This window comes from Phaseolus vulgaris, chromosome 2, assembly GCF_051622355.1.
Source record: "Phaseolus vulgaris cultivar YP4 chromosome 2, ASM5162235v1, whole genome shotgun sequence".
NCBI classification, from domain to species: Eukaryota; Viridiplantae; Streptophyta; class Magnoliopsida; order Fabales; family Fabaceae; genus Phaseolus; species Phaseolus vulgaris.
In genome coordinates, this window is record NC_143499.1 from 11,100,001 (window position 1) to 11,115,289 (window position 15,289).

At 35.5% G+C, this 15,289-nt stretch overlaps 3 protein-coding genes across 8 annotated transcripts in view; 1 reads left to right on the forward strand and 2 right to left on the reverse strand.

The window, feature by feature from the left end:
* Nucleotides 1-4,586, forward strand: part of LOC137810629 (splicing factor PWI domain-containing protein / RNA recognition motif (RRM)-containing protein) — a 6,609-nt gene extending 2,023 nt beyond the window's left edge. For all 6 annotated transcript variants that reach the window (XM_068612009.2, XM_090298260.1, XM_090298259.1 and 3 more), the window contains 6 exons: nucleotides 1-181; nucleotides 510-662; nucleotides 1,507-1,918; nucleotides 2,052-2,714; nucleotides 2,807-3,396; nucleotides 4,107-4,586. The exon at nucleotides 1-181 is cut by the window's left edge and continues 76 nt beyond it. In XM_068612009.2, the coding sequence (XP_068468110.1) occupies nucleotides 1-181; nucleotides 510-662; nucleotides 1,507-1,918; nucleotides 2,052-2,714; nucleotides 2,807-3,396; nucleotides 4,107-4,358 (2,251 nt within the window). In that variant the 3' untranslated portion in view covers nucleotides 4,359-4,586. The remainder of the gene's footprint in view (nucleotides 182-509; nucleotides 663-1,506; nucleotides 1,919-2,051; nucleotides 2,715-2,806; nucleotides 3,397-4,106) is intronic.
* Nucleotides 4,587-5,692: 1,106 nt separating this feature from the next.
* LOC137810631 (U-box domain-containing protein 19) lies at nucleotides 5,693-8,045 on the reverse strand. The gene has a single exon (XM_068612012.2). The coding sequence runs from the start codon at nucleotides 8,033-8,035 to the stop codon at nucleotides 5,921-5,923; it is 2,115 nt and encodes a 704-aa protein (XP_068468113.1). The 5' UTR covers nucleotides 8,036-8,045; the 3' UTR covers nucleotides 5,693-5,920.
* Nucleotides 8,046-10,594: 2,549 nt separating this feature from the next.
* Nucleotides 10,595-14,621, reverse strand: LOC137810632 (benzaldehyde dehydrogenase, mitochondrial). The gene is made up of 11 exons (XM_068612013.1): nucleotides 14,286-14,621; nucleotides 13,596-13,730; nucleotides 13,115-13,257; nucleotides 12,850-13,003; nucleotides 12,400-12,629; nucleotides 12,185-12,274; nucleotides 11,825-11,998; nucleotides 11,599-11,736; nucleotides 11,341-11,478; nucleotides 11,185-11,246; nucleotides 10,595-11,095 (listed from the first exon to the last, which is right to left on the reverse strand). Exons 1-11 carry the CDS (start codon nucleotides 14,362-14,364, stop codon nucleotides 10,822-10,824), a joined length of 1,617 nt encoding a protein of 538 aa, XP_068468114.1. The 5' UTR covers nucleotides 14,365-14,621; the 3' UTR covers nucleotides 10,595-10,821.
* Nucleotides 14,622-15,289: the final 668 nt, after the last annotated feature.

Below are 15,289 nucleotides of genomic sequence, written 5' to 3' on the forward strand. Positions count from 1 at the left end.
CATACCTCCAATATCACGCCCACCAGTAGCAGGGATCCCTACTGTTCGCCCAATTATTCCTCCTGTTGTCAGACCTATGGTAGCCCCTAGTGTTACCCCAGCTGAGAAGCCTCAAAACACAGTTTACATTGGCAAGATTGCATCAACTGTGGAAAATGAGTTCATGCTCTCTCTCCTTCAAGTAATTTTTTTAAGTTTGTTCTTTACTTGGAACAGGGTTTGGTTATTTAAGACAAGTGTTTCTGTCATGCAACATATTTTAGAGCTTTTTCAGAAGCTATTACTTTTGGCTTTGAGAAAGCACTAAATCAACATAATTTGAGGTTTTTTTTTATTTGTCCTCTTTTTAAAAATTGTCTAATTGGGATAAACCTTTTAGCATGTATTTTAATTTAAAAAAAAAACCATTTTCTCCACTTCCCAGTATTTTATATGCAGTATTAGACAGTAGGTGTCTTAGAACCTTAATGTATAATTATAAACGTACTGATTCTATTATTTTCTTTAAGTTATGTGGAACTATCAAGACCTGGAAACGTCCTCAGGATTTATCAACTGGAACTCCTACCAGTTTTGGGTTTTATGAGTTTGAGTCGGCAGAAGGGGTTCTCCGTGCCTTGCGACTCCTTACTAAATTGAATATTGACAGGCAAGAACTGAAGGTATGTCTCATCTTTGACTACTTTTTCTTTTTTTTTAAGCTGCAATATTGTCTTTTACGCTTTTTTTTTTGTTATTACTGTAGGTTAAGGGTTTGTTTGGTGGACATGATATGATAGGATAAGAGATTATGATATGATAACGTAAAAACATGGTAGGATGATAAAAAAGATAAATAAATATGTGTGAATATTTTAAATAAGAGAGGGAGAGAGAGAGAGAGTTTATCCTATCTTGTTGGACTTAACTCAGCTCTCTCCTTGGGATAATAAATACATTTTAAGTGGCAAAATAACATTGTCAATTAATGTTGGCGCATCAAACATCAAACTACAAAAGGATAGGACAATTATCATATCTTATCTGTCGACCAAAAGGACCTAAATGTATAACCTAGATATTTTACTTTTTGGAAAGGCTATACTAATAGTAGTTTGATCTGAATCGTTTTAATGAATATGAATATTAATGTGATTGAATTAATTAAGTTTGCTACTGACGAGCAAACAAAAAGACTGGTACTTCCTTTGTCTTTATGTAGTGGTTTCTCGAAATCCAGTTGACATGATAGGTTCTACTCATAGACTTGTGAAGTTCTCTTTTATTTTTAAGGGGTATGTGGAATTGGTATACTGGTTATTTTTTTGAAGTTTCTGTTTGGTGCATACCATGTATGTTGAACTCTATAATTGTATGTACTATTGCATTTGCATTTTTCCAAGTAAAGTGCATAAAATTTATTTGAACAAGACCTGTAATTCTTATATTAAAAGTTATGCTGACATATTACATTGTTTCCCTTGTACATCTAAAGATCTTAGCCATTTATTATATATTTTTAATCAGGTCAACGTGAATCAAGCTATGAAAGAACATCTGGAGCGGTATGTTCAGAAAAAAGCTGAGAACTTGAACAAAGAAACTCAGGTAGGTGTAGTTGAAAAGGATGATGGCGAACAAACTTCTAACTCAAATGAGGGTACAAAGGCTGAGAAAGAATCCTCAAATAAAGTGGACAGTGAATCAGTAAATAAGGATTCCCATGATGTGACAAACTTTGGGATTGTCACTGACGAAGATAGAGAAGGGGATCGAGAGGCTTTAGAAAAGATCACAAAGATGATAGAGGAAAGGTTGAAGACAAGACCTTTGCCTCCTCCACCTGCACAGCCAAGTTGTGATGGTTCTGTGAATTTAACCTCAGAACAACCTGTTAAAACAAGAGAGGGAGATTCTGTGGTTGATACAGATAAGAATGGTGAGGGAAAAATTCGTGCATCTATTCTCTGTTGACTGTAGACACAAAAGGGCTATATTTTATCATCAGGACACCTTTATCTCTTTTATTTGTCAATTTATTATTCTGAAACTTTTCTTTTGAAATTTTGTAGAATCTGCTGAAAATAAAAGTGAGAAAGAGACTAACAATGATAAACCAAGCAGTGAACATGATAGGTCTGAAAGCCCTGATAGAAGGCATGATAGAAAAAGCAGAGAGAGGGACCGGGATAGGGAACTAAAGCGAGAAAAGGAAAGAGAACTTGAAAGATATGAGAGAGAAGCAGAGCGGGAACGTGTTCGGAAAGAGAGAGAACAAAGACGAAGAATTGAGGAGGCTGAACGTCAATATGAAGCATATTTGAAGGAATGGGAGTATAGAGAACGAGAGAAAGAGAAAGAGCGCCAGTATGAAAAAGAGAAGGAGAAGGAAAGGGAACGTAAAAGGAGAAAAGAGATACTTTATGATGAAGAGGATGAGGATGAAGATTCTAGGAAGAGGTGGCGCAGAAGTGTGATAGAGGAGAAGAGAAAGAAGAGGTTGCGGGAGAAGGAAGATGACCTGGTTGACAAACAAAAGGAAGAGGATGAAATTGCCGAGGCGAAGAAGTCTGAGGAGGAACAAAAGCGTCAGAGAGATGCTTTAAAACTATTAACTGAGAATGTGGTAAATGGTGGTAATGAAAATATGATTATTGAAGAGGTCACTAATGAAGTCAAAAGCAATGTTACTGAACAAGATACTGTAGCTGATTATAGCCGTGAAGATCATACTGGTAATTTTCTTAACTATTCAGTTTGTGGTTTCTTATCTCTCTTTCATACTATTAACAGTTAAGGTAGTGATGGTTATGGTTTGAAATGACAGGTGATGGGAATGCACTAAATGTCACCAGTGATGAATTAACCATAGTTGCTCCAACTGATACACAAGGTAATGCTCCTACAAAAAAATTGGGATTTGGCCTAGTTGGTTCAGGGAAAAGAACAACTGTCCCTTCTGTTTTCCATGAAGAGGAGGATGATGATGCACACAAGGACAAAAAAATGAGGCCATTGGTTCCAATTGATTACTCAACTGAAGAATTGGAGGCTGTTCAACCTACAGTGCCTGGGCCAACACCACCAAATTTGGCTGCTGCTGCAGAATTTGCGAAGCGTATATCGAGTACAAATTTCAAGGAAGATAAGCTGGATGGAGAACGGGATAGAAGTAGGCGTTCAAATGATAAGTCTAGCCACCGGGATAGGGACAGAAATGATGAAGATGGTACTCACAACAGAGATGAAAACAAGGACAGAATTCCTGAACGTGACAGGGATCGAGATCATGGATCGGATAAACTTAAGACTTCAGATAACAAGAGGCTTTTGGATGCTAAACAATTGATTGATATGATACCAAAGACCAAGGAGGAGTTGTTCTCATTTGAGATAGACTGGGCAGTATATGATAAGGTATGTGATACTAATGTGCAGATTTTGGTTTGTAATTATGTGATTTTGAACTAATAAAGAAGAGTTGACTTATCTATATTTCATTTGGCCTGTGAGCTAGACTAGTATACCTTGATTATTTTTTTAGGGCCGTTAGTGTCATTGTGTAAGGTTGTTGACCGAAATTTGAAGCATTGTAGTAGTTGGCGTGGAAGGAACTGTTCTAGGAGCCTAGAAAAACAACAGAAGTTTGAGGAGTCTACAGAAAGGAGTTCATCCTTACCTTGATCACTTTTTTTTGGGCCATTAGTGGCAATCGTGTAAGGTTATTGACTGAAGGGTTGAAGCATTGTAATATCTGTGTGGAAGGAACCCCTCTAGGAGCCTTCCACAAAAAAATCACTTTCCGCAAAAGGATTGGAGAGGAAAAATACCTTTAGATTCCTTGATAATTTGTATATTTTGAGGTTTATACTAACATAGTAATATAAAAATGAAAGGAGGCTAGATGGGGACCTTATCTTTTTAGGAATGTAATTAAGCTTTATATTTATGTATTTTTGAAGATTGCTTCACTCGTGCTCTGTGAGTGGAACAGCTCTTTATAAATTTTTTATGTATAAACTGCTATTGTTTATAGATGTTTTTGATTTTTTGGGTTTGTGCCGTCTGAAAGGTAGAAAATGATGTTGTGTTCTAAATTTTTATTTTTATACTACGCTCATTTTCAGCATCAACTACATGATAGAATGAGACCGTGGATTTCAAAGAAAATCAAGGAGTTTTTGGGGGAAGAAGAGACTACATTGATAGATTATATTGTTTCCAGTACACAAGAACATGTGAAAGCATCCCAAATGCTTGAGCGTCTTCAGATTATTTTGGATGAAGAGGCTGAAATGTTCGTTCTGAAGATGTGGAGGATGCTTATCTTTGAAATAAAGAAGGTAGAGACAGGTTTGGGTCTGAGGTCAAAATCATGATTTTAAAGTTTTTGTATGTTCTTCTGTCACTTTTTCTATTGGATTGATACCATGACCCTTGAAATGTCTTTACCCTAAATTGTAAAATGGCTGCATAATCATAAAATTACTTCAACATTCAAGTAGTTATTCGGATAAACCTGTCATCCATGAGAATCTGGTGGCAATTTTTGTCATGTGAATAGTTTAGAACTTTGATTTTTTATGACTATCCTGGGCTTTTGTTTTTGTTTCTTTGCAAATAAGGAAGTCACAAAAAATACTTTTGGATATGTCAAAGGGACTGCAGAGGCGAAATATGTATTTTTATGAGCTTAAATACTGTTCATGGGGGTGTGAACTACGGCTTTGTTATATTGATAAACGCTGCAGTATTTTTAGTACCGAAAAGAATGCTGTAGGAAAAATTATTTTTGCTTTAAGATTATGGTGTTTTCAATTTGTGTATAGATTTCAGATTAGTCATTGACTTTTGTCACAACTAAATACACAACTTTTTCTTCCAAAATTTTATCTTGCATAATTTGTTCAGATATTATTATTTGTCAAATTTCTGTTCGTGCTAAAATGAAAAAGTGGGTTTCCTAATTTGTTTAAAGTTTCCGAATCGTTGGCCCAATTTCTTATTCACTTAGGATGGAAGCCAAAATTGTTCAAGTCGGTCATATGATAATATAAGATCGTAAGTTTCGGATTTAATATTTATTAGTCAATTTAATTTTAATGTTAAAAATCAAATTAACTAATACCCGGTAAAATCAAAGACTAATGACTTGTAATTTTCAATATCAGTGATTAAATTATTTAGTTACTGACAAAAGAGGTCAGCTTTGTCTGGATTCAAAAAGCATTTTCACTTGAAGTTAAGTGGTCCTGGCTTAGGAAATCTCAGTCTCTCTTTGGATTAGATAATGGAAAATTAGGGAAAGTGAGGGAATGAAAAATAAAAAGGAAAAAAAATAGAGTGAAAAAAATTCTATAATAAAAAAGGTTGAAAATTAGTGAAAAAGTGAAATAATATTATTTATCATTTAATACTATTATTATATATAAAAAAATCAATTACAAGAAATTACCAAATCAATAAGATGATCACCATAATCGATTTCATCTTTCCTAGAAGTGTGATCGTGTCTTTCGTTGCTTTTCTCACGAGCGTGAAAAGAGTAACAATGCTGACCAACAATATTTTTCTCCTTTTCAGTTTAAATCAGCATAACCAAACCCACACTTTCCTTGCACCTCCATTCCCGCAATTGCATGGTAGTATATCAGGATAAAGAAACAAAGGCTCAACTCGGAGACAAGAAATAAAAGAGGCAAAGCCGAATATTATTCCTGATTAATAGACATGATAAAATATTATTCGATTAATACAAAGCAATGAATTACAGTAATTTATACAAGCTCGTTGCTCAAAGCAGAAGCTGATAAAATTATTAGCTCTTTAAAACTTGAGCTAATAATATCTTGAGTACAAAAAAAAAGTTAAGCAAATTTATACAACGGTATCTACAATTTCAAACAAATAAAGAATACCCAGGTGAACAAAAATTACTGGGTTACCTAACATGAATGAACGGTTCTTGTGGAATAACTGAAATCTTAAATCCAGAGGACCTCCTTTCATAAAAATCATGGAGGACCCTAATGAGAGCACTGGCTTTCTTGCTTGCTCTAGATGTGCCTGCGCTTAGTTGGGAATACAATGATTCCATAAGAGAAGGACTCTTCACTAAATAAGCAACCACATCCTCTCCACCCTTTAGAGACAAAGAAAGCAATAGGGCCACACAGTGCTCCCTTCCCACCCTCGAAGTGGAACAACTCAAAATTTCAACAGCTACATGCAAAGCCTCTTCGTGAAGAATTGCAAACATTCCCTCTCTCTTCTCTGCCAGAGTTGCTAGAACTGCCAGTGAATCTGTGATAAGGTCTTCATTTTCAGATCCTTTCAAGATGCCAACTAGCAAAGGAACTGCTCCACCTTCGACCACCCTCCTATGATTTTCAGGGTGCTTAAGAAGGCCAAACATTGCAACCAACCCATTTTTCTTGCTCCGATAAGGGCCATCTTTGACAAGCCTTATCAATGATGGAATTGCTTCTGGCTCTTTCCCTAACAAGTTCCCATACTCAGCACTAAGGTAAAACAACACAGCAGCAACATGCTGGCGAGCTTCAATCTTCACTCCCTTCTTTAAAACCCCAACAATTAATTCCAAACCCCATTTCTCAACCATCACACTTCTACTCTTTGCACATTTTGAGAGGTTTAGAAGGGCTGCGGCAGCATTCTCTTGAGTCAACGAATCCCTCGATGACAACAACTTCAACAAAAGAGGCACCAAACCAGCTTCCACCAAACAAGACCTATTAAAAATGCTTGTCTTTGAAAGAAGCCTTATCTCAAATGCACCTCTATTCATCTCTTCCCCACTTCCATTCTCAATCCTTCCTTTCAGAAAACTAGCCAACATTCTCATTGCTCCCTCTGCTGCTACACTCCCAGGCTCCACTCTCCTAGTAATCTCACGATTCCTACGACCCAAGTCAACAAAGGGAATGCTTATGTCATTCGCAAAGCAATACCGCTGAATCAACTTCCGAAGCACCAAGTTTGGAACCATTTCAGTGGTGATAAGCTTTTTAGCCGTGTTGGGACACGTCAAATTCCCACTTCTGAACCACTTCAGAATTGAAGAACGATCATACGTATGACCTGTCTCTATTGTCACTGGATCACTCATCAATTCCAAAGTGATTGGACATCGAAAATCATCGGGGTTAAGACAACTCAAACTCAGATTCATCTCACTTTGAACATTACTTTCTCTTCCATCAATTTTTTTGTCACTCTCTTCAAAGTCAACAACCTCCATCACAAGGCATCTACAATAACTCATGAACCCCACCAAACTACTCAAAAGTATCACCTTATTCCTCTTCTCATTGAAGCCCTTAAACCCAATTTCTCCCTCCAAAAACTTCACCTCCTTGTTACACTCCCTCCACCCTTTAACCCCAATATACTCAATGACCCACTTCAGATCACCCTCATCCGGAGCAACCTGATTCTCAAACCGGGTCAAACCCGACACGACACTCATCACAACCCGTTTATCTTCTTCCTCAAATTCAAATATGGCCTTCCTTGCTTGTTCATTCAGCAGAAAAACGTGCTCTTTGGTTTCCTTTGAGATCTCCACAGAACCGAAAGGGAAAACGTCTAATGCAGTGGCCACGGATCTGGATATGACCCGAAATTGAGTGGCAACCCGATCCGATTCCATCAACATGTAAAGCTTGGCACCTTCACGGGAGAGATCTTCAAGAAGGAAAAGAAGCTTCTGGAAGGTTAAATGGAGTTCGGAGAGGCTCAGGGTTGCGGGATCAGGAAGACCCGAATGGCAGTCTCGGATTTCATGAAGGAAAGGTTGGAGAAGCAGGGTCAAACGAATCGCGTTTCTCGCGTTTCGCTTGTTGCAAGGGAAACACGAGAACCTGTGTTGGAAAGAGGAAATGGCGTTGCAGAGAGTGATGAGTGAAGGGAGAAGGATAGAGGGACCGATGCTTTCGCATGGATGAACCGCCGGGAATGTTAGTATCCGGCGACCCGACCCGCTTGTGTTTCGGATCATGGAAAGGTTTGTGTTGGACTTTTGTGTTTGGATCATCTGATAGTTTTGATTTGATTTCATGAGGGCGTAGGTTTGGGATATTTATAGGAAGTGAAAAAGAGGGACACGTGTCGAGATGTTATTCGAGATTTGTAAGTTTTGGGATTTTAATGAGGGACACGTGGGTTCCATTGGATCCGGTAGAGAAAATGTTCTGAGAGAGTGACGCGTGGCACTGGAGATGCGGAAAGCGAACGTGCTTTTGAAGGTGCTTGGAGAGAGGGAGCCGACATCTACAAAGGTGTACAACGTGGAATTGTAAGACTAAGTTCAGCGTCAACGTTGGAGCCTTCTTTTTTAAGGAAATAAATAAAATTGCGGCTTGGGTTGGCCATTGTTTGGATTTAAATTAGGTTATTCTATCTATTTTCTGGTCAAACTTTTTAATTTTTGCTTTTTAGTAAACAAAATGGAATGTAATATTTTTTTAAAAGAATTTTAAATTCTTATCAAAAGGTTAAATGATTTCATATATGAAATTTCATAATGATATCGTTATTTTCTAATGAGGAGTTTTGAGGTAATCTTTATGAAAATGTAGCATTTTAAATGTCTAGAGGTCATGATGAGATGAGATGAGATGAGAAGAGTTTCACCAATTAATAATGATAAGTCAATGAAAACATAAAAAAAATCGGTATAATAAGATTGCATAGAATAATACTTATCTTGAAAATCATTCTCCTTTTTATAGTGTCTTTTGTTTATTTTTCTTTTTAAGGAATCATATAACAACATATTTATATAACAACTAAAATTAGAGTTACTCATTCATCAAGAATAAAAACTAAAAACTATTTAAAAATACCAACGACACCACATTTTAAGTATATTTATAAAGTAATATTACATATATTGAATAAAACTAGAATCCCTAAAATATTGACTTAATTATAGAAACTAACCAAAAAATAAAAATTTGTTTCATCATCAAAATAATATCTAGCTAAAACCTCCCTAAATCAGTTACACATCCAAACAAATCATATCGGTCTTCTAATCAATTACATCCAAAAATAGAATTACTTATTGAGGAAGACATGTTTGAAGGGTTGTGGTGAGACACTTTCAAGTTTGCCTCCTCATATGGAGAAGTTGACTAGCCTAAGGTGTTTGAGCACCTAGCAAAGAAAAGGGGTTCTTTCTGGCAGAATTGGGATCACATAAGCTCCAGCTTCATACTCAACATCCTTCTCCAAATGAGTCCACATATATATGTTTGTATTCAGATTAATTTTTGGATTATGTAATTCAAAAGTTTTTTTTTTTCAAATATGTATCCAGATTACATAATCAAAAAGTTACTCTCAAATTTAAACTTCTGAATTATATAATTTAAAATATTATTTTTTTAAAAATTACATAATCAGTAAGAATTCCAAATCCAAAATTAACTTTCGTATTATGTAATCCATAAGATGAAAGTAACATAAAAAGAATAAAAAAGTATTTTCATGTTTTATATGGAGTGAGGGAGTGAAAGAAGAGAAACAGAAAATGTTGGGGTGTCAGAAACTTCAAAATCACTTTTGGCCCAATTGCATCTGTGAGCTTCAATTTAGTCACGGAAACCATAACTCTCTCATTAACAGTGTCACCAACACTGGTTTTCTTTTGTTTGATTTTTCACTTTTATGGCATGTTGTCTTATTTCCCTCTTGTCTATATTACGTCTGGTTCGTAGAAAATTATATTTTAAGGTCTAGCAGTGGTTTTACATTCAATGGATATCACATCTAATACAAAGAATCATTCTGAGTTATAAGTAAGAGCTTAAGAACCTTAACATTTACAAGGCAAATTCTCTTTATAACTCCTTATTTATATATTAACCTTTTTTAAAAGATTAAAGTTTAGGGTAAATATGTTTCATTTAAATTTATTTAAATTTTTAAAAGATTAAAATTGATTTCTCACCATTAACCATTAATACGAAGATGTAGTTGATGGAGGTGGAGTGAGAATTTACCCAATTTTGTGCCTCTAATAATTACTCTGCAGTCCAGCAAAGAGCCCAATTAGGAGGCCCAAGAAGAATTCAGCAAGGAGTCCAATAAAAAGTCTGAAGCATATATGGATAAAGAAAGATCTAGAAAAGTTAGAAAACGTCACTGCATTTAGCATGACCGTGTCTAATTTTTAGAAGGTTATCAGAAGTTAGTTATGCAGAATTGTTGGAATTTTTTTAGTGCAAACAGTGGAATATTTGATGATTATAATTCTTATATATATTCTTTTTGGAGAAGAGTAAATAGAAGAAAAAGTTATTTCTTTTCCTTTGTGTCTTTTTCTTAGGAGGTAACTTTCGAATCAAGGCAATTTATCTTTATGAGCCTCTTACAGCAGTTAAAGGATTCTAAGCATCAATCTTATGATGATTTAATCTCTCAGTATATGAAAATGGATTATTGTAAGAATTTGGAGAGTAAATTTAACAATATGATTACCGAATCTCTCATACTTGAACTAGCTTTTTCTTCAGTTTCAACAGGAGCTGGTACAAAGAAAAAAGTACAAATGGATTGCTATATTGAATTATTAGAAGTTGAATCACAGTTCAATCATAACATTGTCGTTTACTAAAAAGGAGCAATGTCTTTGGAGAACATGATTACATCCATGATTATGCAAATTTGATTCCAATTCCATCAACAAACCCATCTCTACATTGAATATTACACCAGAGTATTTTTCAGTACAATAAAATTCAGTGAGATTATCAGATACTATGAATGGAATAAACCAATTTATTAATCTTGTAATGAAATAAAGCTAAGTCATGTTCAAAGCCAAGCTGGGTTCTTCAAGGATGTGACAACAGCCTTCACTTGCAAGTAGTTCTTGAGACTGTATTCTCCTTTTTCTCTTCCGTGACCACTCATTTTGTACCCTCCAAAGGGAATTGCAGCATCAAATACGTCAAAGCAGTTCACCCACACTGTTCCAACTTTCAATGCTCTAGTCAAAGTGTTTGCCGTGTTAATGTTTTTTGTGAACACCCCTGCTGCAAGGCCATAGTGTGTGTTATTTGCTCTGTGAATCACCTCATCAAGCTCCCTGTGATCAAACACACAACATAATTAGTGTATGAAGCAAAAAATGCTAAGATAAATGATATTAGATGCAAATCGAATCATTGTTCTCACTTGAACTTTAATATGGATTGCACTGGGCCAAATATCGTTTCCTTTGCAATCAGCATATCATCCTGGTTGTTTTAACCATATCCCGTTTTAAGCATGATTGCTACAATGAGAGTGCAACTGAAAGACTTTATTATTATTATTATTACTTCCTTATACCTTTACATTTGAGAAGACAGTAGGTTGAACATAGAAGCCGGAGTTGCCAAATCTATCTCCTCCGGTTTCAAGCGTAGCTCCACTTTCAACACCAGATCTAATATACTTCAATATTTTCTGAAATTGTTCTGAATCAATCTGATTTTGGATCACACCCATAATCGTCAATAGAGCAGACATTTTATGGAAGATACTAGGAAATATCAAATTAGTGTAATTCTTTCTTTGCATTTTGATCTATGGATGAGGGTATGTTACCTGAGGACCTTGCTCTATTCCCCCTTTGAATGGATCACCAACAGCACGTTTCAAAGCACGTGCCCTTGCTTTCTCAATAAATTCATCGTACACACGTTCGTGTACAAATGTTCTAGAACCAGCACAGCAGCATTGTCCCTGAATGCACAAAAAGAACCAGTTAATCTATTGATGAACTCTATGGAAGACTATTGTTTTACATAACAAACTTAACATTTGAATGTACCTGATTAAAGAATAATGCAAAGTGTGCTAGCTCAACAGCCTCATCTACATCAGCATCTTCACATACAATAAAAGGGGATTTGCCACCAAGCTCCAAAGTAACAGGCTTAAGATTACTTTTAGCTGCCAGTTCAAGGACAACTTTTCCAGTATCGGTTGAACCAGTGAAAGCAAGCTGCAAAAGAGTAAAAGAAAGCAGAGACTTAAGTCTACACGCCCAAACACTTTTCTAAGCTTCTAGTTTGACTACAAGTACTTTATTCCATCAAATTCCTCACATTGTTTATAAAAGGATTTTCCAGTGTTGAGAACCAAATAGGTGGAAGAGTTAAAAAGAATACTAATAAAAATATCTGAATACCTTGTCTATGTTCATGTGACTGGCAATGGCAGCACCAGCAGTTGGACCAAAGCCAGATATGACATTCAGGACACCAGGAGGAAGTCCAGCCTGACAGGCATGATGAATTTGGTATGAACATTCAACATATGTATACAATACAAATCCTTTCATTTCTTGTAACAGAATAAAATAAAACCAGACCTCTTTCAAAATAAGTATGGAATGTAACACACCTCATGAAGCAACTTTGATGCATAGAGAGCAGATAAAGGAGTCTGCTCAGCTGTTTTGATAACAACAGTGTTACCACAGGCCAATGCTGGGCAAACCTTCCAGGCAAACATGAGAAGAGGAAAGTTCCATGGAATGATCTGACCGGCCACACCAATAGGTTCATGCAATGTTTGCACATGATGTGGCCCATCAGCTGGAACTGTGAGACCATGAATCTTATCCGCCCAACCTGAGATTTTAAATTTGAAAAGTTTAGTACCAGTTTCATAGAACAACAAAGAGACAGTCATACAATTTTTTTTCCACTACCAGTGCTAGCAGCACAATTTCTAAAACACTTCTCTAGTGAAAATAATTAAATGAACACCCATAAAAATTGTGATTTTCAATCATTTCAGTAAAAGAACCCATTTAAAACAGTGCTGTTAGTGTTTCTCGTTTCAACATACCAGCATAGTATCGAAATAGGCGAACCACAATTGGGACTTCGATTTGAGCAGATTGTTCGTATGGCTTCCCATTATCCCATGTCTCAAGTGCAGCAAGCTCATCATTGTGCTTTTCCAACAGATCAGCAGCACGCAGCAATATCCTTTGTCTTTCCTACACGTTTATACAAGAAGCAAACAAGAAAGGGATTTAGAGGAATGAGCATTGAACCAAAGATCATAGAATTTGTACATTGTTGAAGAACAACTCTAAGGATGAAAATACATAGGCTGTCATCTTTGGCCAAGGTCCATGGTCAAAGGCTTTGCGAGCAACAGAAACTGCTTGATCAACATCTTCATGATCACCCTCAGCAACAAGAGCAATCACATCTCCTGTCCTGGGGTCCAACGTTGGAAAAGTTTTTCCTGATGTAAGGGAAATCACAACAGTAAGTTATAACCACCTTAAAATTCCTACTTTTTCAACAAAATAATGAATATCGTGTTTGTATTCACCACACATTATCCAAAATCATGTTCTAGTTATTCTAGCTAAATAGTTGAGGATCCAAAATTGATTGTTGCATTAGATACAAAGTTGTTTATTAAGATTCTCTACTAACTTAATTTAAAATAAGTAAATAAATTCCTAACATAAATCACATCCCTTAAATTCAAAATCAATTTTGTAAAATCAAATTCATTCACACCAAACACACAAAAGACAGAGATAAAACTACAAAGGGTGAAAAAAATAGACTAACCAGAAGTAGCATCAACGAATTTTCCATCAATTAAGAGCTGGGTGTGTTCTACTCTAACTGGTGGTTTAATTGGTTCTTCAGTGGCAGCAGCAGTGCTGAATTTACTGAGTCCTCCACCAAGAGCTCCACCTCCACCTGAATACCAGAAAAAGGGTCAATGGCCTTAAAAAGTCTGATTAAAAATAAACAAGACCCTTAACAAAAACCCCAAATCAAAACCAGGGCTTAAAAACACCAATCAAAGACACGATCCTTCGTTCAGGCATTGACATAATTGAAATGGTCTCAGGAAGTAACCTCCAAATTGCAACACCTATACATTGAAAACTGCAACATGTACTTGAAGGGGAAGTGAATCTTTGAAAGAAACAGGTTGTGAATGGAAAATAACAGGGCTAAATATGAGTACAGAATGGAGTACACACTTCTAGTCATGGATCATGCAATTTTTAAATTTTCTCACTTAACAAATAAATAAACAACAGCTGATCAATTCAATCATCTCCAAACAAACTGGTAACTAAAGTTCACAAGGATCAGAAAATGATACAATCGTCCAAATCCCCCACGAAACCATTAAATCAAATAAAAAAAAAGTACAAATCACTTCATTTTGATGCTCTCAAGAACCAAGCATGAAAGTAATCAGATCATCCCACGATCTTGGAGGTGATGATAAACAACTAGTACCTCTAGAAAACAAAGAATTAGTGGAAGCAGGAAGGAAAGAACGAGAGAGCAGCCTTGAGATCCTCATTGAAGAAGCCATGGTGAATCTTCTTTGGCTTTTTACTTCTCTATCTACCACTATTTATAGTTTCAGATCATGAAGTTTGTGAAATGGTAACCCCATTTTAACGTGAACGTAAACGTTGTTATCAACCACCCCAGAAGAAATGAGACATAATCACTAGAGCAAACAAAACGTTGTTATCTCAGCACATCTTCCATAATGGATTTAACTTTTACTTAGCAAATGCAGTACTATGGTTTAATTGCATTCATTAAAAATATTCTTCTATTATTACATGATACTAATGTTATTATTTTTCCTCCTAAAATATTTAACATCTGTGTTGGACCAACTATTTTGGTTACCTAATTGGAAGGTAAAGTAAATGGAAAAAGTGTTATGGACGCAATTACACTTCTTTGACAGTTTCCTTTCATATTCAAGACTTTTCTTCTTCATCATTTGATAACTTTTGTTTCTGATTTTCTGCTGCTGAAATTTCAGTTCTTATCCTTATTGTTATTCCTGTTAAGTTGGGTAATCTTCTTAATTAATTAATTAATTAGTTCATTAATAATAATAATAATAATAGCACGTAAGATAGTAGTTATCAGTTTAAGGTTTATTTTACATTAAATAATAATTTTATTTAATTTAAATATATGCCTTTAATTTATATACAATTCGGTAGCCATATACTTTTGGTGTTTTATTCAATCATAGACTTTACATGTTCTTTAAATATAAATATTTGTGTGTAAAATTGAAGATTAAATTTCACATTATGAAATTTTAAAAACATGGAAATCAAAATCACAAAAATATAGAAATTATCAACAATTAGAGAAGATGAAAATTACAGTTTCGCTTACAATTCTTCTACTCTCCATTAAAATTTGATGTTAATTAATAGGGTTCCGGTTTTCGGAGATAGGTTTTGAATCTTCTCAGTTACTGAATT

Coding starts and splice junctions, on each gene's coding strand:
- LOC137810631 (XM_068612012.2), bottom strand. CDS start 8,035: ATGATCCAAACACAAAAGTCCAACACAAACCTTTCCATGATCCGAAAC.
- LOC137810632 (XM_068612013.1), bottom strand. CDS start 14,364: ATGGCTTCTTCAATGAGGATCTCAAGGCTGCTCTCTCGTTCTTTCCTT. Junction 13,258..13,595: donor ATTCGTTGATGCTACTTCTG/GTTAGTCTATTT, acceptor CCCTTACATCAG/GAAAAACTTTTCCAACGTTG. Junction 13,004..13,114: donor GGCCAAAGATGACAGCCTAT/GTATTTTCATCC, acceptor ATAAACGTGTAG/GAAAGACAAAGGATATTGCT.